Below are 27,782 nucleotides of genomic sequence, written 5' to 3'. Positions count from 1 at the left end.
AGTTCCACTTAATTCTTTGGGTTGGAATTTCTATTACAAGTAGAAAAAAAAACAAGGTTAAATATGGTAAATTTACATGGTCTTTTTTTTGTTTATTTTCAACAAAAGAATTTTTATAAATTTAGAAAAATAAAAAAATAATCTTAAAATGCAGGGCATGAGTGAAAATTGATCTAAATTAGAGAAGGGACAAATTCCTAAATACCATGAGGATGCATCATAGAGGGGAAGCGCGTAAACCTGTGTTCGGACGAAGAAAGTTCCGTTGTACGAAAAGCGTGCCTGGGCAGAGAAAGAAGCCATAAATATTTTTTAAGAAAATAAAACTCATAAATATATGCTTTTTTTTTTCTTTCCTTTTTAATATAATTTTCTTCATACTCGGAGAAATTGGAAGACTGGAACAACTGGTTCTCTCCAATTGGCTCTTTCATTACAGTAGAAATTAGGGCACGCTTCTCCCTCTTCTCCCTCTTCTCCACCCCCAAATTCCCTTCAGCTTCCACACATTTTCTCTCTCTTAATCCCCTTTCTCACTGCTTTCTCGTCGATTTCTCTCTCTCTCTCACCGGTTCCGATCGGAGGCGGTGATGAAGAGCTCTCCGCACCGAGGTATGGAGGTGTTCGATTTCAAGGAGCCGGAGGAGAACTCGGAATCGGCTGTTGACAAATATGACGGGAAATTGAAAAACCCTAGCTCCGACGACGACGATGCTTTGAAGTACGAGTTTCTCGGATTTGGTACGTCTTTGTCTCCTGGTGACTTGCGCTGTTCTCTGCTTCTCCGTTTGGTTGCCTGGAAAATTCGTGAATGAAGATGAATTTGATTATTTTGAGTGTTCTTGTAGCTCAATCACTTTGTTATGCTAATGTTAAGTTAGAAAAGATAATTTTTTTTTTGGATGTTGCTTGCTTTATGTGAGTGCTAATCTTCATGGAAATTTGATCTCAGTTCGGCAGTTTTTGCCCTGTTTTGGCGCCGGTAGATATGGTTTTGGAAATCTAGTTTTTTGGAATTGTTTTGGAAAGCAAGATTTTTTCTTTAGCTATACATTTAGATCAGGAGGTTTCTAGTTGGCTGTAGCGTCTTCCAAATTCAAAGTGAATCGTTTCCCTGTTTAAATCAGTCGTGTGTGGTCAACTTGGTTTTGATATAACTTGCTCAATCTTGTTTGTCTATTATTTTTGGCTTTTAAGCTTGGTTTACATGAAAATAACAGTTAGATATCTTCAGTCTCACTTTCTAAACGTCTTTTAATTCATATGGACGTGCTTTTAGCTGCCCAGGAGACCCCAACAAAAGAAACTGGGAGTGCACCTTGTGTAGATGTTGATGCAGTCGACTGTGAGCTTAGTTGTGGTAATGCTACTTCATATGTCCCTCTGGATAAAGCTGAAGAGAAGATTGATTCTGGGACCGAGTGTTTCAATGCTGCCCCACAATTGCAATCCTCGAGTCATGAAGAATGCCCTGAGTTCAGACCTTTAGATAATCATGGATCCAGAAGTTTTCTTTCTGAAGCGGAGAAAAGATGTTCGGACCTTGAAGCCCCTTCCCCTGGGAAAAGCCAGTTGAACTGTGATCGTTTAGATTCTCCATCCAATGTATTTTCTTTAATTTTACCGGAGTACATGATCAATTCATTCGTCAGTAATTTAGCATGTAAAGTTAATCTTAAAGTATTAGAATTTGTGCAGAACGAACCTGTTGATATGACATCAGATGTTGATCAAAGCATGAATGAGAGTTCTCCCTCAAGTCCTGCTTCTGGAATGGCAGAGGATGATGGTAAATTCTTATTAATTGAATGTTGATACTTTCCACCCCATCATGTGTTTCTGCTCACATTTATTTGTTGAAAATTGGCGTTCTTTTTCAATTTTCAGATTTGTTGAATAATCATGCAATTGATCATTGCTCCGGTGATACAGAAATGGTAATTGTCTTTCTTACTCCTGATAATATGCGTAATAGCAATCATGAGTTATTGACATTGTGAGAGGAAAAAGTTTTTAAGTCTCTATTTTATTCTTTGTAGTTCTTTCAAACTCATCCGCATGTGCTGTCACTCACCATTATGTGAACCGTGTTATATCTTTATTAAGTTTGTTTCTAAATCACTTGGGGGGCCCCTCATTGTTGTGCAACACCCTCCTGTATCATCTGATTCAAGTCGCCTACCTAAAACATGATCTTTTTATCGGTGTTAATCCTGATTGTTTTCTTTGATATTATGATGATACCCACTTCCTCTGCCTGGACGTTAGCATTTTTCCCCCCTTTAATCATTTTATGTATGAAAAAATGCATAATTTTGTGAACGTATTGGGAAATACTTGATTTCTAATGAAGTCATCTTTAGTGTTTATTTTGATATCTGACATCTACCCTGTTTTTTTTTTTTTTTTCAAAATCTGCAGGACGACATGAATACGACCGTTGTTCTTTATCCTGATTACGTTATATATCGGGATAGTTATTGTACAGGACCCAAATTAACCTTTTCCAACAGTTACATCAAACTCACTGGCTCAACTGGGTTTGAAAGCCGAGAAGCCTTTGACTTTGAATGGGGAATTGATGACCTTGTCAATATTCAGTGTCAGTGGTTCGAAAGGGTGAGTCTTCAACTATCCTGTGAAAGAGTTAGTTTTTACTGATCTTTATAATGCATGGTATGAAATACGTACAGTTCATGTGGACATTGTTCAGGCTGAAACTGTGATGATAAAATTAGAGGTGATATCGAGGGATGCATTTCAAGAAGATGGTGGACATGGTCCTTCAGGTCAGTATACAACTACTTGTACGAACCGGTGCTTGTTTGTTTTTCTTTCTTGCTTTCAACAATGTCTTTTTGTTAATAAGAAATTGTTGGTGATATTGTATTGGGTAAGTTATTCTACTTGGTTTTTAGAATTATTGGTGACCTCCCCACAGCATTAGAATCTTCTTCAAATTTCATGCAAACGTGACACTAATGTTTTGGCCTAGAAAATCTTAAAAACAGATAGTATTGTATGTATTTGTTTGAATTTGAAATAGTAGTTGCGTCTTTGTATTGGGGAAAAAAAGGAAGTGACTCTGTGTTTGTGATTTTATGACGTGCCAAAACTTCTCTCAGGTGTTGAGGAATTGAAGATTGTAGCTGTTGAATCCAACTGGTCACAGAAGCAGGATGACATAGCATCTTTGCATCAGAGATATATTGCTGTGTGGCAATTTGTGCAAGAGTACGATGTTCTGCAGCCAACCTCCCCCCTCTCCCTCTTCCCCCAACACCCTTCTCACACACGCACACACATTTTGTAATTTCTTTTTAGCAAGAATGAAAACGTAGAGATTTAGCATCTGAAATTTGACACTGAATTCAGGTCAAAATAACATTTGATCCAATTTCAAATGGATGATACACTAAGGTATAGATCTGAATTGGTTGTTCTTGTTCTTTTCAGTGTCATGTGTTATACTGTGTTTTAATTGGTTATTGGCCTAATAAGTGGGTGTAGCTATGAAATGATATTAGTTACTGACTTGTCTAAAAGTTCACTAAGCTTCGAAAGAGAACTGTGGCATCCCCTAGTCTACAGAATGATAAAAGCGTCTTCTAGGGTCGATAGTCATAGAAATAATTTGAAAAGTTAAAATTAAGAAATCTCGTAGTTGTCACCAACTAGTGCTCATCAAATGAACCTGATTTGAATTGAAATTTAACATTGTTGATCCTTCACGGCTATTATTGCTAATTTATTTTTTCAACTTCCTTATGTTGAATGGCTCTAAGCATTAATCCTCGACTTCATTTTTTCAGTAGTTGTATGGACATGGGAACATATGGGGATGATTCGCCTTGCCGGGGGCGTTATTTTCCAGTGTGAGTTATACTTGTCCTTTACACCTTTTTTTTTTTTCAATGGAATTATGAAGATGTCAATGTTGCTCGACACTTGACAGTTTGTTATTTTGTTTACTTCACTTGATAGTACTTCATTTATACTTTCAAAGTTACAACAAGATGGTTATTTTGGTCCATGGTTTCTGTTCAAGTATGTAATTTACCTTGAGTACATGTGAGCATTTTTTATACAGTTTTGATGAGTCTTTCGAAGAAGTTATCTATCCAAAAGGGGATACGGATGCTGTTTCCATTAGTAAGAGAGACGTTGATTTGTTACAGCCAGAGACATTCATCAATGATACAATAGTTGACTTCTATATCAAGTGAGTTGATATGCATATATTTGTGTCCTTTTTCTATTGTATGATGTAGCCATTTCTTTTTGGGTACAAAGTTTGCCTCAGTTTTTCTTCCCCCCTTTTGACTCCGTATTGAGATGCAAGTGAAGTTCTGTTTACATATCTGTTACTTATTGTGCTCATAACGTTTTGTTCTTATGCATCATCTTGCATTTTTTATTTATATGGATTAACTTACTGGAAAGGAATGGAATTTTCATAGCTAAATGATTAATGGAGCTGTAATACAATATGGGCAGCCAAAAATATATTCTTACTGTTTTTGGGGGTAATGCTAGGTTTTCTGAGTGTAACTTATTTTAGTTACTTCATCTTCAGATGTTCCTTTTAGAACCTCAATTTATTTGCAGGTACTTGAAAAATCAGATTCAACCCGAGGAAAGACAAAGGTTCCACTTTTTCAATAGTTTTTTCTTTCGAAAGTTGGCTGACTTGGACAAAGATCCTTCAAGTGCTGCTGATGGCAAGGCTGCTTTTCAACGAGTTCGTAAATGGACGAGAAAAGTTGATTTATTTGAAAAGGAATTCATCTTTATTCCCATAAACTTTAGGTAAGACGAATTGTATGAAGCTTTTGCCTTTTGCGGTAGGCTCTAATACTTGCGTGCTGATCTATTTGTTTATTCATTGTAATGCCAGTCTACACTGGAGTCTAGTAGTCATATGTCATCCTGGTGAAGTGGCTACATTTCAGGGTGAGCCTTTGTTGGATTGTGAAATTGCTTCCTTTTTTATCCAAATCCTCCCTTATTCATGAACTTGTGTTATGTGCCAGATGAAGATCTAGACAAGTCACTTAAAGTGCCTTGTATATTGCACATGGATTCTATAAAAGGAAACCATTCAGGTCTCAAAAATCTGATTCAAAGGTATCTTTAAGATTCTGAATTTCATATTGCTTTTAGTTTTATATGTGTTTGTTGATATGGATCTCTGTTTGTTTCTTGTCTTATTTTCCTTTTATATCCCTTTTCTTTTCTCTCTCTTTGTAACCAGTATTTGGCTATGATAGGACTCAGAGAAGAATCAATTGAGATTAGGTCTGAATTAGGACTTATTATTATTAATCAAGTAAATTGAAAGACAAATCCTGACCTACAATTCGAGAGGTAGGTCGATCTCTCCAAAACTCCTAACTATTCCTAATAACTTGACAAAACTCCATATAAACCAAATTACTTGCTAATGCCCTCTTTATACTAAAGCCCTAAATCCATAAAACACCCAAAAGACTAAACTGCCCCTGCCCTCTTATTCCCACGTCTAACATAAGTAATTATGGGCCTAACATTACTCCCCTCCCAAAAAGACACCTTGTCCCCAAGGTGGAATTCAGGAAATTGCTGTGGAATTACTTCAAATGGCTCCCATGTTGCCTCGTAATCTGGCAAGTTCTTCCATCTAATCAGCACCTCCTTATGACCTGTTGCTCCCCGACGCACGCCTTCTAAAGCGGACGGTTCCATCACCACTTCCATATCCTCTGTCAATGTTGGTGGTAACGAAGAAGATGATGTGTGTTCGCCGATTGCCCGACGCAAACTGGGTTGTATAATGCCTGTGTCCAACATCTCCCTCACCCTCTCTATTTCATCCTTCTGAATCTGTGGGTACTTGCACGGCCTGACACTGATAGGAAGAGTTTCCTCTTTCAAGACTATAGCGTGTTCATGGCCCCATTGTGGAGGAAGACCCTGTGGCATTTGAAACACCCCCTCAAATTGGTCTAGGAGCTCCTGTATCGGTTCCGGTACCTCCTCAACCGTCTCTGGCTGCCTTCCCTCAAGACTTTGCAACTCCACCAAGAATCCTCCCCCCTCATCCTTAATCGCCTTCACCATGGTTTTCAGTGACACCAAGGTTCGGCACAGACTTGGATCGCCTCTCAGAATTACTGGTTGGTTTCCTACCTGAAACTCCATACTTAACAGCCTCCAATTCACCTTCATCGCTCCCAACGTTTGAAGCCACTTCATCCCCAAAATCACGTCCGTGCTTCCCAAATCCAGGGGTAGGAAATCGTCTAACACTTGAATTCCCTGGAGCGACAAAGTCACCCCCTTGCAGATTCCTCGGTTCGTTTCTAACACTCCGGTTACCAAGGTCACCCCAAAACTCCCAGTGTCAGTCAACTGGAGCCCCATCTTTTCCACCACGCGGTTGGAAATGAAATTGTGTGTGGCCCCACTGTCAACTAACACTACCACATCCTGCTCTCCAATCCTACCCTTAATCTTCATGGAATGGCTTGGTGGGAACCCCGCCACTGAATTGAGCGACACCTCAGCCACATCTAAATGCAGGTGTTCTTCCTCCATCAACTCTTCTTCTTCAGCTGCTTCCCCGCCTTCCTTGTCATCACACACAGTCAGGACTTGTAGTGATCGGTCCTTACATCGGTGCCCTGGGGAAAATTTCTCATCGCATCGAAAGCACAACCCCTTTGCCCTCTTGTCTTGAATCTCTGTCTCAGTGAGGTGCTTGAAAGTCACTCCCGGACGTACCCCACTATCCCGATCCTTTTGGGTCTCTCTTTGAAATCCCAACGTCTGAGTTTTCTGCCCTCCTGGTGGTGCGCTGTTTTGGTATGAAAAGCCGACTGTGTTGCTCCTATTGACTCGCACCGTTGCATTCTTATCCTCAATCATCTGTGCCAACTCCATCGTCTCTCCTAACCCTCTCGGTCTCAGCAAACGTAGCGCCGCTCGGATCTCCGGCTTCAGTCCCTTCATAAAATTCCCTTCCAACACCGCTTCTGAGATTTCCCCTAAGCGACCCGATAGCAGCTTGAACTTCTCCCTATACTCCATGGCTGTCTTATCCTGGATTAGGGGAAAAAACTGTTCATGTAGATCTCCCTCTTGAGTGGCTCGAAATCGCTGCAGCAGCCGGTCCTTAAATTCACCCCAAGTCCTTAATGGTTGCCGTTGTTCTCGCCATTGAAACCACGCAAGGGCCTTTCCCTCCAAACATAAAGCCGCCGCCATCAGTTTTTCCCTCTCTGAGAGTCCATTGATGGCGAAATAGCGTTCTACCCTATACACCCATCCATAGGCATCCTCGCCCTCAAAAATGGGCATTTTCAGCTTCTGTACCCTAGAATCCACCCCAAATTGGGTATGCCCGGTCCAATTTCACGCCATTGGAGGCCTCCATCCTCCCGATTCTCCTCCATTCTCCATAAATCCGGCAGACCCAGCCCCAATTCCACCTTGCCCAGCCGCGATTCCGTCATACCCGCTCCCCCTCTCGCCGGGAATTCCTCCTCCCGGCCGTACGCCCCCAAATCCACCCTACCCGGGTCCGGATCCGCCCGGCCTTGCCCCAAATCCGGCTTGCCCAGCGTGCCCAACCCCATATCTGACCTGCCCAGGTCCCGGATCTCCCCACCACGGCGCTGACACACCGTGCCCAGCCATCTCCAGCCCTGGCGCGCCCCATGGCGGCGCCAAAACACCAAATCCTGTCGCCCCAAACCCTAGGCCGCCTCCTCCTGCCAGCAAATCGGCCGCGTCCCGCCGCCTCTGGCGGCGCCAAACGGCCGGATTCCAACCCTCCTCCCTCTGCGCCGTCGCCGACCTCGGGTTTCGTACCACCGGACCCTTCTCCCGCCGCGCCGCCGTGGCTCGCCGCTGCTACCGGTGGTGGGTTGAGGTGGAGCTCTGTTAATTTCAGCAAAACATGGCTTCAAGGGACGAAAATTGTTGTTGGACGGTGTTGAATCGCTCGTCGATGGTGGTCTTGAGCGATCCACCCTCCGTTTCTCCTTTCTCTTCTAGCGCGTCCACCTTCCTCGCTGCCATTGTCCCAGGAATTCGCTCTGATACCAATTTGATAGGACTCAGAGAAGAATCAATTGAGATTAGGGCTGAATTAGGACTTATTATTATTAATCAAGTAAATTGAAAGACAAATCCTGACCTACAATTCGAGAGGTAGGTCGATCTCTCCAAAACTCCTAACTATTCCTAATAACTTGACAAAACTCCATATAAACCTAATTACTTGCTAATGCCCTCTTTATACTAAAGCCCTAAATCCATAAAACACCCAAAAGACTAAACTGCCCCTGCCCTCTTATTCCCACGTCTAACATAAGTAATTTATGGGCCTAACAGGCTACTACCACGTATCTGGATAATTGTTTCTTTATTATGTAATATGTTTTCTAATTTATATCTCGTGGATTCTGAGACATCATCTATAACCGTGAATTATAGTTATTTGTGGGAAGAGTGGAAAGAGAGGCGCAAGGAGACATCTGAAGAAATGTCATCAAGATTTCACAACCTACGGTTTGTCTCCCTTGAGGTACTTCCTCTTCTCTGGTTTATAAGGTTTTAAATACTGTAGGGAGTAAATATTTAACTAATGTGGAAATTTGGCATTAAGTGAATAGTCCATGGATGAACTAAGCAATTCGCGGGGGAATATTGAAAATTTTGTTATCCTGCCTTGTTTTCTTTTCCTCAAGTGTCGGTATTGTACTTTCTCTACTGGAACGCTTCTGTGAGCTGAAATATTAAAACCTGGATCTATAGCTCCATTATCAAAACGCAGATAAAAAAAAATGGTAATGCTCACTGTCAAAGTTGAGTTATTGGAGTTGTTTCTGGTCTTCCTATAGTAGTAACTTTAAACATTATGTCACTTTTTGGGGGTCGTTGATTTTGTTGTCGCTGCTTTTTGTGCTTTACAAGAAAGGAATTCAAAGACATTCCTGTTTTTTGTGCTTCTGAGTTGGAGATACGTCTTTTTAATTTTTATTTTTTTGCATTTCATTTTTTAATTGAATCTCCTCCATTTTTGTTGGTTTGCATATTCCAGCTGCCACAACAGGAAAATTCATTCGATTGTGGCCTGTTCTTACTTCACTACCTGGAGCTTTTTCTGGCTGAAGTTCCTTCTAATTTTAGTCCATTCAAGATAACGAAGTCTTCCAACTTTGTAAGTTTATTTAGTTCTTCTCTGACCTGATTTTATTTTATTGTTTAGATCTCTTTTTCCTTCTAGTTTGTAGAATTTCATAAAGATGGCATGTAAAACTTTTTGAACGTCAATTATGACATGTTCAAGTTCCAATTTTGTACATAATTCAAATTTATCTTGTACATTTTAGTTTGCAAGTGGATGCTCACTTGGAGGGCGAGGTCTGTAACATTTCATGCATGGAGTGGAGAATTGGATTTATGTGATAATATGTAAACAAACGCATAACTATTATGTTTCTATTCTGCAATTGTGTTGTCATTTTTCTTGCTTGTTCTTTATGGACTGTGGGCATGACAGTTGATACTTGCCTCAAATTGAGGTGTGAATTTGTGTACCGGGTGTCATTGGTGACTAAAAACCACAATCTTTTCCCATTTATGTATTTTGTTAAATTATAGAGCATGTACAAAGCTTATCTTATTTAGTCCTCATTGATTCAATACTTCTGGTTTTTAACATCGTTACTTCTTTTAACAGCTGAATATCAATTGGTTTCCACCCTCTGAGGCGTCACTCAAGCGAACTTTAATTCAGAGGTTAATTTTTGACCTCCTTGAAAAACGTTCTCGAGAAGTCTCTTCATCGCCCAGCAGTGATGAGGATCCCCTTCCATATAGTAATAGAAACGACGTTGCTATGGAGTTTCTTTCAACAAGATGCAATCCTGGTCTAAGCTGTCAAGACAATCTATCAAGTTCCCAAGCTGGGCAGGGGATTGAGATGACTCTTTTATCTTCATCTTCCATGAGGCCTTCACAGTGTGTTAACGATTCTGGCTTGGTTCTCAAGGACCTTTTTGATCCAGGAGCCTCTGCTGGATCTTTAATGGGACAATGCCAATCGTTTGACCAGAAATCATCATATTATCGTCTAAATGGAGCCATATCACAATTGGAGGTATTGACATTTCTTTTTTGTTATCCCTGGGTTGTTATATACTTTTAAGCATGAGATAAATGGACTTTGAATGGGAAGTCCATGGTCCATTATTTATGCTTTTTTTTTTTAATGCGAAATGTTATTCACGGCAATATGATATACGGTATTCTATCAGGTGTTTTTTTTTCATTTTGGTTTAAAATTCAAATTCAAATGATGAGGTTTGGCAACTTATCCTTCCTTCTTACCTCCCTTTCCCTATTACTTTGTGACTCGTGACCCCATTGCAAACAATGTTTGCATCAAGGACATAGAAAACATACACGTCCTTTCGTTTGAAGATTCTAGTCGTTCAATGTTAGAATTCTTCTTGCATTTCTAACGTGATATTCATCTGATTGATAATAGGAGGATACGGAAACTGGTGAACAGTTCATGTTTTTACCTTCAGGAGAGTCTGGATGTCAACTGGCGGGAATTACATCTCAAACTTGTGGCATTCCTTATCCACCAAAAAATTATGGTGGTGATACATATGACATTGGGATCTCCTTACAAGCAGAACACAGGGATATGGAGTCATCCAGTGATTGTGTGTCAGATGATTCTTCAGATGTAGCGATCACCGAGACTTTCCCAGTTGTGGAGCGCTCAAGTCCAAAACAAGAGGAGAAAACTGATGAACAAAGTTCTCAACCAGTTGAAAATATTGCAATTGTTACAGAAGGCCTTGTTTCTGCCTCACATGTGTTGCCAGAGGGGCCTGCTGCCGAAGCTTCTCATAAGCAGGTTGGCAATGAAGTGTTGCCAGACGAGCCTGATGGCCAAGTTTCTCAAAACGATGATGTGATGCTGGTTGGCAATGGAGTGTTGCCAGACGTGCTTGATGCCCAAGCTGCTCAAAACCATGATATGATGCCAGTTGGAAATGAAAGTGGACTGCCAATTCCCTCCTTCCTGGAATATCCTGATATGACGATGCCTCAGGACTCAATTAGGGAAGACAACGGGGTAGGTTCAAACGATGGTCTGCAGGTGATTGAGAATGACCTGGTGGATCCAGACTTGCCCAGACAGCAACCTGCGAAAAAGCCGAGGCTTGCACCTTCCTCAGAAGATTCATGTCATGGTGTGCAGATGATTGACAATGGCTTGGTGATTCCAGGCTCACTTGGACAGCAACCTGCTGAAAAGCTGCGGCTTTCACCTTCTATGGAGGTTAAAACTAGGGTGGTGGAAAGCCTCGACGAGGATTCCCATTTGTAGTCGAGGCAGAAGGGTCATGTTCTCTCTCTTTTTGGGAAAAGAAGAAAGGATGCATATTTGTAAATGAAATGTAGGTACTAGGTGCCAATTTGAGATGCTGTGAATAGTTGTAGGGATTATACAGAACCGTGGTTGTTGGATGGCTGAGTTGAAAAACTTGGTTAAATTCTTTAGTTCTACGTCTCGTAATTTAAGCTATGGTAAATTACCTTACATTATTTATTTTTATTTTTATTTAAATACCGTGGCGACCCTAATCAAGTCAATACCATGCCAAATATAATATCTAATCTAATACATGTAAAAGGACAAAACGTCAATAAGAAATAACGTTTACAAAAATGGTCAAACTAGAAATGACAACGTCATGTAATGGTCATCGTTTGAAACTAGAAAACGACATTTACCAAAAGGGCACAGCATTCATGTTCGAAGAAAACTAGCATTTTTTTTTTTTAATTGCAGTGTGTTTTGTTACAAAAATAACTGTTGTCGAAGCTGGAAAAAAAAATGGCATCTTGGTTCTTGTTTTAGCAAACAACCGTCAGTGTTGAACAAAAGAGTTCGTTAAGATGAGATTCAAGAGTGTCTCCATTCATCAGGGAAGACGGTAGAAAACGACGTGTCATTTATCACTTTCAAGATAGCATGTCGTTTTCGTCAGAAATAACAAAATAACATGTCGTTTGTGCTGTCTTAAAATCAGTTTCATAACCCAAAACAAAAAACAAAAAACAAAAAACAAAAATAAAAATGGAGAATGGCAAGGAAGCAACGAACGAAAAACGAATTTCCGATTCCGTTTGTCGGATCGAAACCAAAACGACGTAAAAAATTGATGAGAGTTACAACAGAGTTCCAACAATGAAGCTCCAATACGACAACTTCCACAGCCACTCTCAGCCGCAGAGATTGGCTTTGGCTTCCGCTTTTCTTCTTCTGTTGTCCGCTCTCTCCCCCAATCTCTTCGGCCCTCTTAGCGGAGCCTTCCCTTCCCTCTTCTCCGTAAGATTCCTTTTCTCTCTTCATTCAATTCTTTTCCATTTAATAATGTTCATGAAATGTTTGATCCGATTCATTCGAAGATCAAAATTGTTGTGAAAATCGCAGGAATGGAATGCTCCGAAGCCCATGCACTTGCATCTCTTGAACGGAGCTTTAGAACGCCACACTGTCAGTAGCTCTCCAGAACCACCAGTTTTTTTTTTTTTTTTTTGGTCTGCGTTAAATGGGTTTCGTTTGATTTTGGTGAAACTTTTTTTACGTTTTTTTTTTCGTGATTTAGTCTGTTCAGCAACAGAAGAACCTCTGGTCTCCTTTGGCCAACCAAGGATGGAGACCCTGTCTTGATTTTGAAGGGCCCAGAGATGTACCACGTGAGTCACTGATGCACATGGAAGCTTTTAATATTGTTTTGTTCTGTTAACTCTGCGAAGAGATTTTATTGGATGTTTTCTGTAAACTGTTGGTTAAACTTCAAATTCTTGAACTCTTTTTTTTTTTTTTGCAGTGTCATTGAAGAAGTCTAATGGGTATATTCAGGTGTTCCTTGATGGAGGTCTGAACCAACAAAAAATGGGGGTATGTGACGTTACTAATGAAGAAGTAAAAAGTACTTTACTGAGACAAATTAGAGTCTCTCTAATGTATGGAAATTTGATCATAAGATGATGCAAGATTACCCATTTGTTTGATTTCGTAATTTGTTCTTGAGATGCAATTTTGCTACTAGATGGTCTAATCAACTCTATTTTGTTTAATTTTTTGGGGGAAAAATAGATTTGTGATGCAGTTGCTGTTGCGAAAATCTTAAATGCAACACTAGTCATCCCACATCTTGATGTGAATCCTGTGTGGCAAGATTCAAGGTATCTCGCTGAGTAACCTTTTCCCGCAACCTTTCTAACACATTACTATTCCTGTAAAATGAAATTTTTTAAGTTAAAAGACAGCCGCTGATGCTCAGACCTGTATGCTCTTGTAGTTCTTTTGCTGAAATTTTTGATGTGGATCACTTTATCGATGTACTACGTAATGAGATTTCCGTAGTTAAAGAGCTTCCTAGTTATTTTTCTTGGAGTACAAGAGAGTATTATGCGACTGGCATAAGAGCAACTAGAATCAAGACGGCACCTGTACATGCTTCGGCTGACTGGTATCTTGAAAATGTCTTGCCTCTATTGCAGAGGTTGGTGAATATCATGATCCTTGCCTATGTCGGACTGTTAAGTCCTTGCTCATATACATGTTTCGGTACCTACACATATATCATTTTTTTTTGTGGTTTTTGTTAGAATATGAATCACTATTTTCCATATACTTGACAAACCATTATAGCTAGATTCAAACTCGTGATATTGTTTTGGTTGACTAAATGTAATGGAGTCTTTAGAACTAATGTGTTTTTCTCCATCTAGAGGACTTCCTTTCAAAATAAACATCGCGGAGTGATCTTGTCTATGTGAAAGTCTTCACCTTACAAAAATTATGGTAGAGTTCTTCCTGTCTCATAAAAGTTAAGGATCTGCGTATAAACATGTTGCATAAGAGAATAGTTAAATGGGGAGAGAGAATACAAGTTAATTAACTGTGTCATATACAGAAAAAAGACACCAGATAGCAGGCTGTGACAAGTAGCCTGTGAAGTGTGAAGATCCTTATATGTTTCAACTATAATTGACTTCTAAAAGCCCAGAATCTAAAGTTGCAGAACACACAAGTGAATGTGTATGTGTAGGTGAATTACATGGATTTAATTCTCTATGATCTTTACTGGCTTTGATCTATGGCCCCATTCGTTTCGTTTGTTCGAGTTAAGAACGTGAGTTAAAAAGTGAATTCATGTGAGAGAAAACACTGGAGCAGAAAAAGAATTTGAATTTTGTGAGAGAAAACACTGTAATAAAACTTGAGTTGTGATTCGAACTAGTGAAATGAACGGGGCCTTATATAATCTTTTGATCATTGAAAGTTGGCTTTTAGGAACTAGTAATAACTACATGTTCAACAAATGATTTGCTAACTCGAGTTGCTTTTCATTTATACAGTTACGGGATTGTTGCCATTGCACCATTCTCACATCGCTTGACTTTCAATGACTTGCCTGTAAACATCCAGCGTCTTCGTTGTAAAGTCAACTTTAAAGCTTTAGACTTTGTTCCTCATATTAAGGAATTGGGAGAAACTCTTGTTCAGCGGCTTCGTCACCCTCCTACCAAGAACCAAGTTTCTGGGACTGAGTATCTGCAGGAGGGAAATAATGAGATCAAAAAACAGGGAGATGGGAAGTACGTTGTATTGCATCTTCGCTTTGATAAAGTATGACACCATCTGTTGTTAGAACCATTGAAATTTTAAATTTGAGCTTATCCTAGATTTATCCCAGAAGGTGAAATTGGAGACTCCAGGCTGCGACCTTCAATTCGGAAACATAGGCAGCCTAAAGTAACTTTCACTAAAGAATCATGTAGAGTCTTGATGGGAACCGGGAATTGTTGGTGTATAGTAGGAGAATGAAGCGTTAGATAATTAGTGATGCTGACGTGGACTTGAATAAGTAAGGCTGGTTGTTTGAGAGTCTTGTGGAGGAAGTTTTTGGCATTCTTGTAATAACTGAATTTAGTTAGAGTTGTAGTTTGTTAGCAGAGTCTATAAATAAGCAAGGGTTCCTAGAGATTGGGACTTTTGGATTGTGTAGAATTGTGAGGAGAGACGGTAATTCTCTCGAATAATCACCCGAGTGTGTAATTTGTCCTTCAATAATCTAGAAGTTTCCATCAAGTCTCAATTGGTGAATACAATCTAAATCCCGATTTTGGAGTATGGTTTTCTAATCTTTAGTCCTTATTTCTAGACCTTGGAGGATTGTCTTCCTGATTCTTTTTCAGATAACAAATACCCATGACGTTCATGGCCTTTCAGATATTCAGAGTATACATTGAAGTTATATTTCAAAATTTTGTCTTGCTTTTGAAGGGTCTTTTCCTAATTATCAATTTACCAATGTTAGTTTTCCATGATATTACTTTATGCAGGATATGGCTGCTCATTCAGCCTGTGATTTTGGTGGTGGTAAAGCGGAGAAATTGGCTCTTGCAAAATACCGGCAGGTGATTTGGCAAGGAAGGGTTTTAAATTCTCAATTCACGGATGAGGAGTTAAGAAACAAAGGTCGTTGCCCATTGACACCCGAAGAAATTGGATTACTACTAGCAGCTCTCGGCTTTAGCAATAGAACTCGCCTCTATCTGGCTTCCCACAAGGTCTTTCTTAAAGAGAGCAAAATTCTGTCATTACATAGAGCCTGATAGTTTGAATATTTGTCTTTATCTCTAAAATCTGGTGAATAATTTTCTTCTTTTATTGTGTTGTCTAGGTTTATGGTGGAGAAGCAAGGATCTCAACTTTGTGCAAATTGTTTCCACTCATGGAAGACAAGAAGAGTCTTTCCTCCGCTGACGAACGGTCTAAGGTCGAAGGGAAAGCTTCTTTATTAGCTGCAGTTGATTATTATGTGAGCATGCACAGTGACATATTCATTTCTGCTTCTCCCGGAAACATGCACAATGCTCTGGTAAGCATGCACAATAATCTTATTGCGTGTCTATGTATAATACAAGTCTTAAAAAAACTGTTTTCAAATCTTGAAGGGATAAAAGTGATTTCTTCAACAAAAAAAAAATCCTGATTTAAGTTTCTGTTGAACCTCAGGTGGGGCATAGAGCTCTTCTGAACATGAAGACTATAAGGCCAAACATGGGATTGTTAGGGCAGCTTTTCTTGAACAAGACCATGGAGTGGCCGGAGTTCCAACAGGCAGTTGTGGATGGGCACAAAAATAGACAAGGACAGATCAGGCTAAGAAAAGAGAAGCAATCTATATATACATATCCTGCTCCTGATTGCATGTGTTCAGCTTAAGTGAATAGAGGGATCTAGTTTTGTTTTCTGTAATATTATCTTCTTTGGTAGTATAACTAATCTCTTGAATCTCGCACGTACTGTATAGACATTGCTTTTTTGAGCACATTATTATTGAAAGATAACAGATTTGATGAAATGGTACTGAGAAGGGAAAAAAAGCTTTTTTTGTCTTTTTTTTTCTTTTTCTTTTTTTTTTTGATAGAAAAAGATGTCAATGCACTTGTTAACAGTTTGGTTGGTTATAAGCTTGGGAAGTCTCACGAATCTGATGCCAGTAACCCCAAGTTACATTCATATGGTTGAACACAATTGTTTCATGCAATAATTCGCCAATGGAAGCTCATTTTATGTCGGAAAGTAAAAACTTATCCTCTGATGCTTTTATGTCAAAAGGTTCAGTTTTTATGTCATGCATAATACGTCAATCTCGGAAACCATTTCGTTTACCAAGAACATTTCCATATGCTAGGCAGAGCCGAACAGGCGAACTCTAGTCGAACAGGTTAAAAGTATCCTCAAATCATCTATAAAGCATTTTTTTAGTTTAGTTTTGATCTTCAGAGCCCAAAAAAAAAGTTTTGTTCACTAACCACAAATGATTACGTGGCAATTGTGAGAATAAAGGACGCGAGAAACTTTTTTTGCAGATCACCAAGGTAAGTTCTCCCTTGAGCAGAATCTGCCAGAACAGAGCAACAGGGACAGTTCATACCAAAAAATAATAGAATAGAAGAATTGCTTCTTTTTCTTTTTTTTTTTTCTTTTTGTTTTTACATTAAGGCTCATAAATTCTTCATGTACCTACTTGGATACTTATTTACAATCAAATATAATGTAATGGCAGCTTCAAAAACTCAGCTGCATTCATTTCGGTATAACTACAATCATTAATGGCGCAGGTTACAACTACAGCAATCAACGAACGGTCACCTTATTTGTTCTACCAGTCATGGCCCAGCGCTAGGAAAGCCGCCATCTTTCATATCCTTGGTAATCGAAGACAAACCGCCACTGTTGTGAGCAGCTAGTTCTTTTGTTTCAGCAGGAGGCGCTCCTATCATGTCTTCCTCAATGGGAAGTGTCCGCTTTGAGCCATCTAGAGCAACACCAAGAACAAGATTCTCCTCCAATGGAGGCCTAGCAATCGATGACAGTGCATTAGGTCTCTCAACATATTGCTTTGCCTGTAAGTTGGCCAAAGGCGCATCCGTTTTTCCACTGTCAGATTCAGCCGAAGTGGATGGAGAGTTCTTCGGTGTGTCCACTGGTAGAGATGCATCTTTAGAATTACTCATAACGGTCTCTTTCCCAGCATATTCTGTACTCTTGTGCTGGGGAGACAAACCATCGGATGATAAATTTCGGATTTGCGGTTCAGATGTAGGAACTTCAGAATTCTTAGATTCTATACTAGAGTTAGAGTCTGATGTTACTTTAACCTGATCATCATTTTTGGAGCCAATACTCGACGATGATCGAGCCTTGGCATCTGCCTTGGAGCCGAATGTTAATTCTGCTTCAGTCTGAGCTTCCTTGTCTTCATTTGTCAAGGCAGAACGACTTGAAGTTTTTGTTCTATCATCACCGTTAATTTTATAAGATGGTTCAATCAGTAAATATGGACGGTTGGCAGTCCCCCTGGAACGAGAGAAAATGCTGTCTGCAAATGGCACGTTTTCCAGTTCAGCCTCACTGTGTATGTTCTGAACTGTGCGGATGGGTGTGGCAAGCCTGGCCCGGTGATGGCTGACAACTCTAAGAAGATCCATGAGTATTGCTTCCTGTTTCATTTCATCCATTAATTTTTGAACGACAGATTTCCAACAGAATATAGCTCATAAAATGCTCAAATCTAATATTAAGAAAGTAAAATTTGGCAAATAGCTGGACATCTGGATTAGAACCCTTAATTCTACCAAATAATACACTATATGACAAACAATTATGTTCTGGCGGAAAGAAAAGGAAAGGAAAAAAAAAAGAGGTAGAATTCTTAATCAGTTCCTTGTAAAGCCCGCTCAGATTTTGTGAGTGATCTAAAGACAGTCTTCGAGCTCAAGCATGAATCAGAACACGGGCGCGTTTGAAACTCGTTTCAAAATGATTTTGTTTTCTGTATGAAAATGAAAACGTTTTCATTTTCAGGCAGGAATCATTTCTGAAAATGCGTTTAGTAGTTTTTTTTCAGAAATTGTTTTCAGTCTAAAAAAACTGAAACTGCGTTTGGTAGTTTCATTTTTAAAAACATCTAATCGTATTTAAAATAATTAATAATTGAATCCTAAATAGAAACACTAATAATTAATATAATAATTTAAATTACATTACAAATAAATAGTAAATAATTTTTAAAAAATAACTTAGTATATAAAAAAAACAAAAAACAAAAAAACAAAAACAAAAACTGTTTACTTAGTGAATAATCTTAGCTTATATTACTGCCGTATATACGAATCTCACATTTGATCAACTAGATAATTCCTAAAATTAACCATGTGATTACGTTGTCACCAACTACTCATTTCGGATGTTTCTAGCTTATATTACTGCCGTATATACGAATCTCACATTTGATCAACTAGATGATTCCTAAAATTAACCATGTGATTACGTTGTCACCAACTACTCATTTCGGATGTTTTTGCTTCTTGTGTGTCCATACCTTGTTGCCCTTCTTGTTCTCCCTCGATATCTTCTAAGGGCAAATCGACATCATATTGTCTAAATAGAGGATCATCTCGCGCGTGCATCTTAATTAAATTGTGGATCACACAACAAGCAATTGTCTTGGCATCTAATAATTGGTCAGAAGCTTAAGAATTTTAAACCTTGCTTTCAAGACCCAAAGCACCTCTATATGCAATTATGCAGTAAAGAGTGATAATAATTGAATAACTCTTGTGGTCTTGTTGGTTGGCCACCGTTTCTCAACTGTTGAATATGGTACCTCTGACCACGAAATAGTGCTAAAAAGCCTTGCGTGTTGCTGTAACCAAAATCCACAACGTAATATTTTGAGTTGGGTGGCACTAAGAATTGGTTCTGTGGATCTCTCATAGTCTCATTTAACACTCTAGAATCAACAGCTGATCTTTCTTATCCGTATTGACGTAAGTGAATAACATATCAAAATTACACGCCGCCATTACATTTTAAGTACACGAATGTCTTCTTCCTCTATAGACTGTCTGTTGATGTGCAGGTGGGATAACCATTATATGTGTACCGTCTATTGCATCAATACAATCCTATTAATTGTTTGATTAGTTAATGTTATATGGATGTTTGATTAGTTCTAGTCATGTTTCTTTTTTAGGTTAATATGGATTCTGATGTCACAAATAGTGAGGATGATGTCACAATTGTGGACTTTCTTCACTCATCAGATGATGATGCAGAGCCAAACATTTCTGACCAATTGCTAAAGTCGCTTACAAACAGACTTAATAGGCAACCTCGTCGTAATTTTGCGTTAACAGGACGAGAATATGCTTTAAAACAATTGTATAGGTATCCTGAAAATATGTTCGAAATGTGTCGTATGCACCGAGACACATTCGAAGCAATTGTTAGGTTAATTCAAATTCGCTACCTACTACATTCTTCAAGTATATCAACTAAAGAATCACTAATGATGTTCTTAAGAACGATTGCTCACTCCGACTGCAATAGAGAGATACAAGATAGATTTGTTCATTCTAGAGAGACAAAACACCGGTATTTTGCTAATGTGCTTACCGCATTGTCTGCATTAGCACCTGAAGTTATAAAACCACCAAATATAAACACCGCCCCCCCCCCCCCCCCCCCCCCCCCCCAAGAGATTCGATACAACCATAAATACTGGCCATGGTTTAAGGTACAATTTGACTCTGCTCATAAACTAATAATATGACAAATAATTTTAAATTAATCTTAACTCACGCCTTATGTATTTTAATAGGATTGTATTGGTGCAATAGACGGTATACACATAATGGTTGTCCCACATGCACATCAAGAGACAGTCTATAGAGGAAGAAGACATTCGTGTACTCAAAATGTAATGGCGGTGTGTGGTTTCAATATATTATTCACTTATGTCAATCCCGGATGCGAAGAATCAGCTGTTGATTCTAAAGTGTTAACTGAGACTATGAGAAATCCACAAAACCAATTCTTGGTGCCACCCAACCCAAAATATTACGTTGTGGATTCTGGTTACAGCAACACGCAAGGCTTTTAGCACTATTTCATGGTCAGAGGTACCATATTCAACAGTTTAAAAATGGTGACCAACCAACGGAACCACAAGAGTTATTCAATTATTATCACTCTTCACTGCGAAATTGCATAGGGAGGTGCTTTGGGGTCTTGAAAGCAAAGTTTAAAATTCTTAAGCTTATGACCAATTATTGGATGCCAAGACAATCACTTATACTAATTGTTTGTTGTGTGATCCACAATTTAATTGAGATGCACGCGCGAGATGATCCTCTATTTAGACAATATGATGTCGATTTGCCCTTAGAAGATATCGAGGGAGAACAAGAAGAGCAACAGGGACAACAATAAGGTATGGACACACAAGAAACAGAAACAGTCAAAATGGGTAGTCGGCGACAACGTAATCACATGGTTAGTTTTAGGGATCATCTAGCTGATCAAATGTGGAATTCGTATATACGGCAGTAATATAAGCTAAGATTATTCACTAAGTAAATAGTTTTTTTTTTAATTATCATTCACTAAGTTATTTTATTTTAAATTATTTACTATTTATTTGTAATGTAATTTAAATTATTATATTAATTATTAGTGTTTCTATTTAGGATTTAATTATTAATTATTTAATATATTATTATTTTAAATACTATTATATGTTTTTAAAAATGAAACTACCAAACGCAATTTCAATTTTTTTAGACTGAAAACAATTTATAAAAAAAAACTACCAAATGCATTTTTAAAAATGATTTCTGTCTGAAAATGAAAACGTTTTCATTTTCATTTCCATACAGAAAACAAAATCATTTTGAAACGAGTTCCAAACGCGTCCGATAAACTGCATTCCTGAAATCCAACAGACTTGCACAACCGTGGTTTTTTCATTTATAATTATACCAAAGAACAGAAGCTTTTACACATTTCTTTATTTTTTGCTGGAAAATCATTTTCCATTTATTATAGAAGATTTCTAAAATTTCTCCCAATATAAAGATATATTTACCTTGACACAGAGATACTCTTCAAAATGTGGGGTTTTTACGAAGCAAGATACCAAAATCTGCAATATAAAAACAACAAATAAATAAGAAAACTAAATATGAAGAAATAAGTCAATGTTATGTAGCAGATGATGCAATTCAACGTCCAAAAAAAAATACTTAAGATGGCAAACTATACGCCTTGAGTAAACTAACACTCTTATCTGTTTTAAATCCAAAGAGAGAGACAATACATATTCTTTTATCTTGTGAATTAAAAGATCTAGTGACCAAAAAAAGAGAAGCGTTGTTAGTCATATAACAAAAATTAAAACCCACTAAAAACCTTGAGACACCATAATAACTCTTTTAGCATGTACATTGGAACCTAATCTCCTAAGGACTGCCCATTTTTTTCTGTCAAGTGTTCGTACTTTATTCTGAATTTCAGGATATTATAATCAGATAATAACAAGTTAAAACTAACAGGAGGCAGCCAAAAACTCCTACCCTAAGAGCCTGATTTTCTTGACTGATATCTTCCAGAAAAACCCTTCTATGCAACTTTTGCTGCTCTACTTGAGGATTTTTTGCTAAAACCTTGCGCATATCAGCTACAATATTCTGCAAAACAAAAGGAATAACTCAAGTTCTTGAATCAAATGTGAAACCTTGAAACGCAAGTTTAACGAGCTGGTGAACTGAATTTGCTTCTCACATTAATCTTATTGACATCCAAGTGACTGATGGCTACGTGAGTCTTGATGCGCCAATGAGTCTTCTGGCTAAGATTCCTCACAACATTTACAGTGAACTTGTGATTTGGAATGTGAACTGCTTCACGATCATCACCTCTTATAATAGTTGGAGACCACCAACCCACGTGCTGGAATGATGCAACAGATTAGTAAAGCAGAAAAACAACCCAGCGCAAGTGAAAAAAGTTAGGTTCCCCCATTCGTGGAAGGAATCAAATTGTTAAATCCCACTGATGCTAAGGAGAAGATAATCAAAGGAGGAATGTCCATAAATAGGCATATTATTTTCCGTTTTGGCTTCATTCTATTTTCTGAGCTGTAGATGAAGGTCTGAATAAAGACAAACCTCGACAGTACCAGAAACTTCATAGCCTTCAATCTTAGTTTGGATCCACTCGTTCACAACAAATGGACGTGTAGCATGTATCATTACACTTGAAAGGAAGTTCGTAAATATCTGCATCAAGAAAAAGAAAACTAATATAAACTTCATCTAGAAAGTCCTAAAGAACCTATAAGCTTGCAAAACATGAACACACGCACGCACACACACACACGGGGTTGCAGAAATAAAGAAATAGAAGTATTAAACAAGCAAATTGAAATTTAAAGGCGAAGAAAAAGATATAAAGTCATCTGGAAAGTCCTACAAGAACCTATAATCTTGCAAAACACGAACACACACACACACACACACACACACACGGTTGCAGAAATAAAGAAATAGAAGTATTAAACAAGAAAATTGAAATTTAAAGGTGGGGAAAAAGATATAAACTTCATCTAGAAAGCCCTACAAGAACCTATAATCTTGCAAAACATGAACACGCACACACACACGGTTGCAGAAATAAAGAAATAGAAGGATTAAACAAGAAAATTGAAATTTAAAGGTGGGGAAAAAGAATTGTACCTCGCGACCAGCAAGAGTGAGCAATACTGTACCAAGACCTCCAGCAGTTACCCACTTCTGGGTAGAGAATCCCAGCAGTTCCATAAACAATGATGCCGCAGCAACCCATACCGCAGTATAAACAGCTTTCCCAGCAAAATCAAAACCCATCTGCCAAAGCAAGAAACAAATAGTGGTATTTGAAATACGCTCTGATGCTTTATCAGGACACTTCAAAACTAGTTATTGTATTGTAACTCTACGTTCCATTTGAGGAAGAAGTGGAAGATGCCCCAATGGCAAATGCTTCTTCTAAAGAGGTGAGAATATACACAGAATGTATTCTTAAATCTGCATGATTTCCGGCAACATTTTATTGTAAATGCAGCCAAGATGGAAAATAAAGAACAAAAGACAGAAGAAAAAAAATGCAACACAAGTCTAGCACCGAATTGTAAATGCTTCATTAGAGATAATTCAAGATTCAGAAAGCAGCGTAATGACAAAAGGCAAAGAAACATACATTTCTTGCACCACTTGAGTCATGTGTCTCCATAAAGACCTTTTGAACTTGTTGAATCAAGCTGCAAATAAAACAACATGGCCGCTTAAAACCAAATTTCCAACACCTGAACCATTGTACTAAATAACAGACAACCAACAAGAGGAGAAGCATAAATTATTATGGTGGTACTCTAGACACTTGATAAGAACAGGAAAATATTGGCAGCACAGTTTCCAACCCTACATCCATGCTAACGAAAAATAAGCAGAAATGGCGTGCATAATTTATGCCAGAAAACTAAAAGAATTCAATACTAATAGATTTAAGAAGATGGATAAGAAGAATTGCAACTGCATTCACCTTGACCAACAATAAGCAAACGCTAGCACTGTCGACAATGACCGTACAAAATTTAAAAGCCGCTGCTTGACAGCCTGGCTCACGTCGGTAGGTAAGCCTACAGAATCCAATGCTCTGAAATACACATTCATAAAGTTAATAGCAAAATGGCTGAAGAACTGCTGTAAAGCAATTAAGCTCTATTCAACTTCAAAATTTCATTGAAGCATAAGTTAAACCTGCAGATAAGTGTTGTTCCAGTCCAAAGCAGCAAGGGCTGAATATATGATGTCATAACGTAGTGTGAAGTACTCTTCTTCCAATTACTATCACTCCTCTGTCGAAAATAATCAATAAAAGTTAACCAAGAATTAAAAAATGGAACCATTGTTAAAAATTAACACATGGGAAGAGAATAGTATCGTCCATACATTAAAAAATATGACCCTTCCCAAACGTACAAGTGGCCCAAGACCCCAAGCAGCAAAAGCAATAATACCAACTGCTGAAATCAACTTAAGTACAAGAGGGCTTCCTCGTAAAGCAATGTATGATCTGCGCGATGTTAGAATAAAATTATCTTTAGATGCCTTATATTTAGAAATTTTAGATACAGAAAGTGAAGGAAAGAATCAGGTTAAAGACTATGGCAAATTGCAAACTGTATAATGATAAAGAAAAACTATGTCGTCTAGTTGGTCTAATGAGGAAGAAAACTCATGCACTTGGACTATTTAGTCTTCCCCACATATTCTGTTAGAATCATTTCTGTTAAGCGGATCAATATCAAAGAATACCTTGACAAAAGTATAGCAGCAGATTTCAGAACAGGAACCTCAGTTCCTCCACCAGGGACTAAAACAGATCTGCATAATAGAACATTACACTTGGAAGACACTGGACCTATTGGACCACGTATGCAGCCTAAAAGATGAAGACTCCAAGAATCCTGTCTCTGAGAACCAAACAGATAAAATTCAATTGCTTCAGATTCTCTTAATATCCCTCGACTTTTACCACACCAACATACAATACAGGAAAGCATTGTAATTTTTTTTGCAGAAAATAAGCACAAATGCTGTCTCGTACAATGATAAAGGACGTTGATCATTACAATGGTACAAAGAATATCTAAATCAGGGACATTCATGCAAAACATCATTGGAATGGGCGATAGCAAAACGAAAATGCAAAAAGACTCTGAATTCATAAAGCCAATACCAAACTATGTGAAGAAAGATTGATGCCAGAAAAATTCGTTCGACTATTTCCCAACACATACTGCAAAAAAAGAAAAGAATTAGCCTTGGTGCACCTGAGAAAACTAGAGCCACAAGAATGAGCACGAAATGAAAAGGATAATTGTACATATGACATACAGTGTGTTGGTTACAGCGTCCATGAGTATAGTGAATTCCGCAGTCACGAGACAACCGCATCGAACCAGCATGAGCCATGGTGAGATCAAGGTGCATATACCACTACCAGCACAATGTCGTTATTGTGGTTAAAAGTTACACTTAAACCCAATAATAGTCGTAATACTGTAGTAACAAAAAAAAAAATCACCACTTGTAACACCAAAACTTCAACTTTCAAAACATTTAACTCAAAGTCGCACTTTTTTTGTCAAACGGGAAAATGTTACTTTAAGCATGACAATTAACTGTTTAGTTACAGAAAATAAGTAAAAAGTGGGAAAATCAACTTAAACCAGCCAAATAGTAGGGCATATTTCCTTGTCATTTTCAGCCCCAAAATAAAAAATCCCCAATTTGTAGAATAACTGCGGCTTCAATCTCTCTCCACCTAAATCTGAACAGCCTAAGGAATTTAAAACGAAACAACAAGCAAAAGAGAGAAAATTGAAAACAGAACAAGCCTAGAACTAGCTAAAATTAGCGATTCACGTTAATCTCGTATAGCTTCAGTCCAATCTGAAACCCTAGTTTCAAAATGCCTAATTACTAGCAGCAATTATGACCAAAATATCTTCCAAAAGCACCCAAAAAAAAATTTTGAAGAAAGCTAAGTGTTTGAATTCCATAATTATAAACATCAAAATTACCAGAAACAATAACACAATAGCAATGAAAATGTTATAAAACCTGCAATATTAATCCAAACGGCTCTGAAAATCGAGCAAGGCCAAGAATTTCCGAACAATATGAGGATCAAAAGACCTCCCGAAGAAGAGGAAGAAGAAGAAACAAATAGAACAATGACAACTTCTCCGAAATTCAATGGCGTAGCGGCTAATTGTCACCTTAGGAAGCGAAATTGCGCAAGCAAAATTCTCCAATTTCTCAGAATTTTCCTCTAATAGAAACTGGTTTTATGAGAGAGAGACTGGTTTTATGAGAGAGAGAGAGAGAGAGAGAGAGCGCAAAATTCTCCAATTGCTCAGAATTTTCCTTCTCCAATTTCTCAGAATTTTCCTCTAATAGAAACTGGTTTTATGAGAGAGAGAGAGAGAGGAGAGGAGAAGACTGGTGGCAAGTGGCGAAGCCCAAGAAGATTGGGACAGCGCTAACGTGCGCCGGGTGGCGTAAGACTTGGCTGCTACGCGCCCTAAGCCAACGTGGTCAAACAATAATTGTAAGATTTTGGATGTATATATTCAGGCCTCCTCCTTCCTTTCCTTACATCCAGTTTAAAATTTAAATTTTATTATGATAAATTTTTTTAATAATTATTATATTTAAATTTTTTTATTATAATAAAAATTTTTATATAAAATTATATTTCCACTTAAATGAAAAAATTAAATTAAACTAAACGAATCTTAATATAAGTTTTTTTGACTTTTTCATTCGTATAAATTTTTATGTGGCGAAGCGGAAGCTTTGAGTGGGCTCCATGCGCTGATGATATTTATAAAATATATGTCTAATCGTTACGTGGATAATGTTTGGATGAATAACAGATTTCCCTTTTACCAATGTACACACTTATTTTAATTTAATTATTTACATCACATAAGGTACTTTTGTAACTGTACTTATTACATTCTTATTTTATCAACTCTTTTAGCTAAGTGTAAACCACATAATAATAGAATTTAATTCTTCTTTATTTAAATCTCAAAAAAAAATAGTAAACACAATAATTGAAATCTATAATTAGAGAACGTTTAGTTGATGGATTCAGAATCATGATTCATAATTATTCTTAATTTACGTGTGTTTTTTTATGAAAAAATAAAGCCACGAATCATAATTCGAATCATATCACGAATCATACGAAATTTCGTGGAACTTGATTCACTTTTTTGATAATTTATTTCCCATTTTTTAATTACGTTTAGTTGGAAAGACAGTATAGGATCGGTGTTGACATCACGTCAGTAGGCAAAAAACGATGTCGAGATTGGGTCGAAACTACCATTGAGGTTAGGCTAAGACAAGATCGGTATTAGAATTACACCAACGAACCAAGATCGCTGCAAAGGTTTGGGCAATGAGATAAAATTATTGTTAGGAGTAGTTCAGGACATGCAAATGGGTCAAGCCAACAGGCGAAACCCCGCCATTGAGGTCGGGCCGACGAGGCGAAACTACCATTGAAGCCGAAAAAGCCTGAGACGTATATATGGGCGATGTTGATGGGCAAAAGTCAATATGCTATAACATACTTTGAGATTTTAAATGGGGATTGTGAGTTTGATCCCACTTATAATATTTACATCTTATTTACATGATGAAACGTGCTATAACAAGTGCTTTTCTCATAAATAAATGAAAAAGTTTTTGATCTTTTCTTATTATATAACTAATAATTTTGA

At 38.0% G+C, this 27,782-nt stretch overlaps 3 protein-coding genes across 9 annotated transcripts; 2 read left to right on the top strand and 1 right to left on the bottom strand.

Annotated features, from left to right (window-relative positions):
• The first annotated feature begins 358 nt into the window (after positions 1-358).
• LOC21391089 (probable ubiquitin-like-specific protease 2B) lies at positions 359-11,608 on the top strand. Of its 3 annotated transcripts, none has more exons than XM_024173033.1 (16): positions 359-741; positions 1,280-1,605; positions 1,699-1,789; positions 1,888-1,937; positions 2,422-2,619; positions 2,714-2,789; positions 3,126-3,234; positions 3,816-3,875; positions 4,091-4,222; positions 4,609-4,809; positions 4,898-4,953; positions 5,034-5,127; positions 8,479-8,569; positions 9,086-9,205; positions 9,728-10,147; positions 10,538-11,608. In XM_024173033.1, exons 1-16 carry the CDS (start codon positions 591-593, stop codon positions 11,393-11,395), a joined length of 3,033 nt encoding a protein of 1,010 aa, XP_024028801.1. In that variant the 5' UTR covers positions 359-590; the 3' UTR covers positions 11,396-11,608. The 3 variants fall into 3 exon arrangements, with proteins under 3 accessions (XP_024028801.1, XP_010107677.2, XP_024028802.1); XM_010109375.2 differs by having other exon boundaries at positions 3,813-3,875; XM_024173034.1 differs by lacking the exon at positions 359-741 and having other exon boundaries at positions 1,529-1,605; positions 1,688-1,789; positions 3,813-3,875.
• A 529-nt stretch (positions 11,609-12,137) lies between these two features.
• Positions 12,138-16,744, top strand: LOC21391087 (O-fucosyltransferase 31). The gene is made up of 10 exons (XM_024173049.1): positions 12,138-12,400; positions 12,506-12,568; positions 12,681-12,771; positions 12,906-12,976; positions 13,175-13,263; positions 13,380-13,583; positions 14,443-14,713; positions 15,430-15,657; positions 15,771-15,968; positions 16,106-16,744. The coding sequence occupies exons 1-10, from the start codon at positions 12,260-12,262 to the stop codon at positions 16,313-16,315; spliced, it is 1,566 nt and encodes a 521-aa protein (XP_024028817.1). The 5' UTR covers positions 12,138-12,259; the 3' UTR covers positions 16,316-16,744.
• A 177-nt stretch (positions 16,745-16,921) lies between these two features.
• Positions 16,922-26,568, bottom strand: LOC21391085 (mechanosensitive ion channel protein 3, chloroplastic). Of its 5 annotated transcripts, XM_024173042.1 has the most exons (15): positions 26,107-26,568; positions 25,378-25,542; positions 25,220-25,279; positions 24,796-24,953; positions 24,430-24,553; positions 24,238-24,335; positions 24,020-24,133; positions 23,678-23,738; positions 23,176-23,325; positions 22,609-22,719; positions 22,223-22,390; positions 22,015-22,128; positions 21,528-21,584; positions 17,758-18,099; positions 16,922-17,649 (listed from the first exon to the last, which is right to left on the bottom strand). In XM_024173042.1, exons 2-15 carry the CDS (start codon positions 25,471-25,473, stop codon positions 17,266-17,268), a joined length of 2,037 nt encoding a protein of 678 aa, XP_024028810.1. In that variant the 5' UTR covers positions 25,474-25,542; positions 26,107-26,568; the 3' UTR covers positions 16,922-17,265. The 5 variants fall into 5 exon arrangements, with proteins under 5 accessions (XP_024028810.1, XP_024028806.1, XP_024028807.1 ...); XM_024173038.1 differs by having other exon boundaries at positions 16,925-18,099; XM_024173039.1 differs by having other exon boundaries at positions 16,925-18,099; positions 25,378-25,479.
• Between the last annotated feature and the right edge of the window lie 1,214 nt (positions 26,569-27,782).

Source organism: Morus notabilis, unplaced genomic scaffold, assembly GCF_000414095.1.
Source record: "Morus notabilis unplaced genomic scaffold, ASM41409v2 Scaffold1103, whole genome shotgun sequence".
In the NCBI taxonomy this organism is placed as follows: Eukaryota; Viridiplantae; Streptophyta; class Magnoliopsida; order Rosales; family Moraceae; genus Morus; species Morus notabilis.
The sequence above is the reverse complement of the archived record's forward strand: the minus strand, read 5'-3'. Positions and strand labels throughout refer to the sequence as shown.

Excerpts from the sequence above, each read along its gene's own strand:
- LOC21391089 (XM_010109375.2), top strand. The coding sequence starts at position 591 with ATGAAGAGCTCTCCGCACCGAGGTATGGAGGTGTTCGATTTCAAGGAG. Across the intron at positions 742-1,279 it reads GTACGAGTTTCTCGGATTTG|CTGCCCAGGAGACCCCAACA; the intron begins GTACGTCTTTGT and ends ACGTGCTTTTAG. Across the intron at positions 8,570-9,085 it reads TACGGTTTGTCTCCCTTGAG|CTGCCACAACAGGAAAATTC; the intron begins GTACTTCCTCTT and ends TGCATATTCCAG.
- LOC21391087 (XM_024173049.1), top strand. The coding sequence starts at position 12,260 with ATGAAGCTCCAATACGACAACTTCCACAGCCACTCTCAGCCGCAGAGA. Across the intron at positions 12,401-12,505 it reads CCTTCCCTTCCCTCTTCTCC|GAATGGAATGCTCCGAAGCC; the intron begins GTAAGATTCCTT and ends TGAAAATCGCAG. Across the intron at positions 12,569-12,680 it reads GAGCTTTAGAACGCCACACT|TCTGTTCAGCAACAGAAGAA; the intron begins GTCAGTAGCTCT and ends TTCGTGATTTAG.
- LOC21391085 (XM_024173038.1), bottom strand. The coding sequence starts at position 25,473 with ATGCACCTTGATCTCACCATGGCTCATGCTGGTTCGATGCGGTTGTCT. Across the intron at positions 25,280-25,377 it reads GACGCTGTAACCAACACACT|TATGTGTTGGGAAATAGTCG; the intron begins GTATGTCATATG and ends CTTTTTTTGCAG. Across the intron at positions 21,585-22,014 it reads AAGAAAATCAGGCTCTTAGG|ATTTTGGTATCTTGCTTCGT; the intron begins GTAGGAGTTTTT and ends TTTATATTGCAG.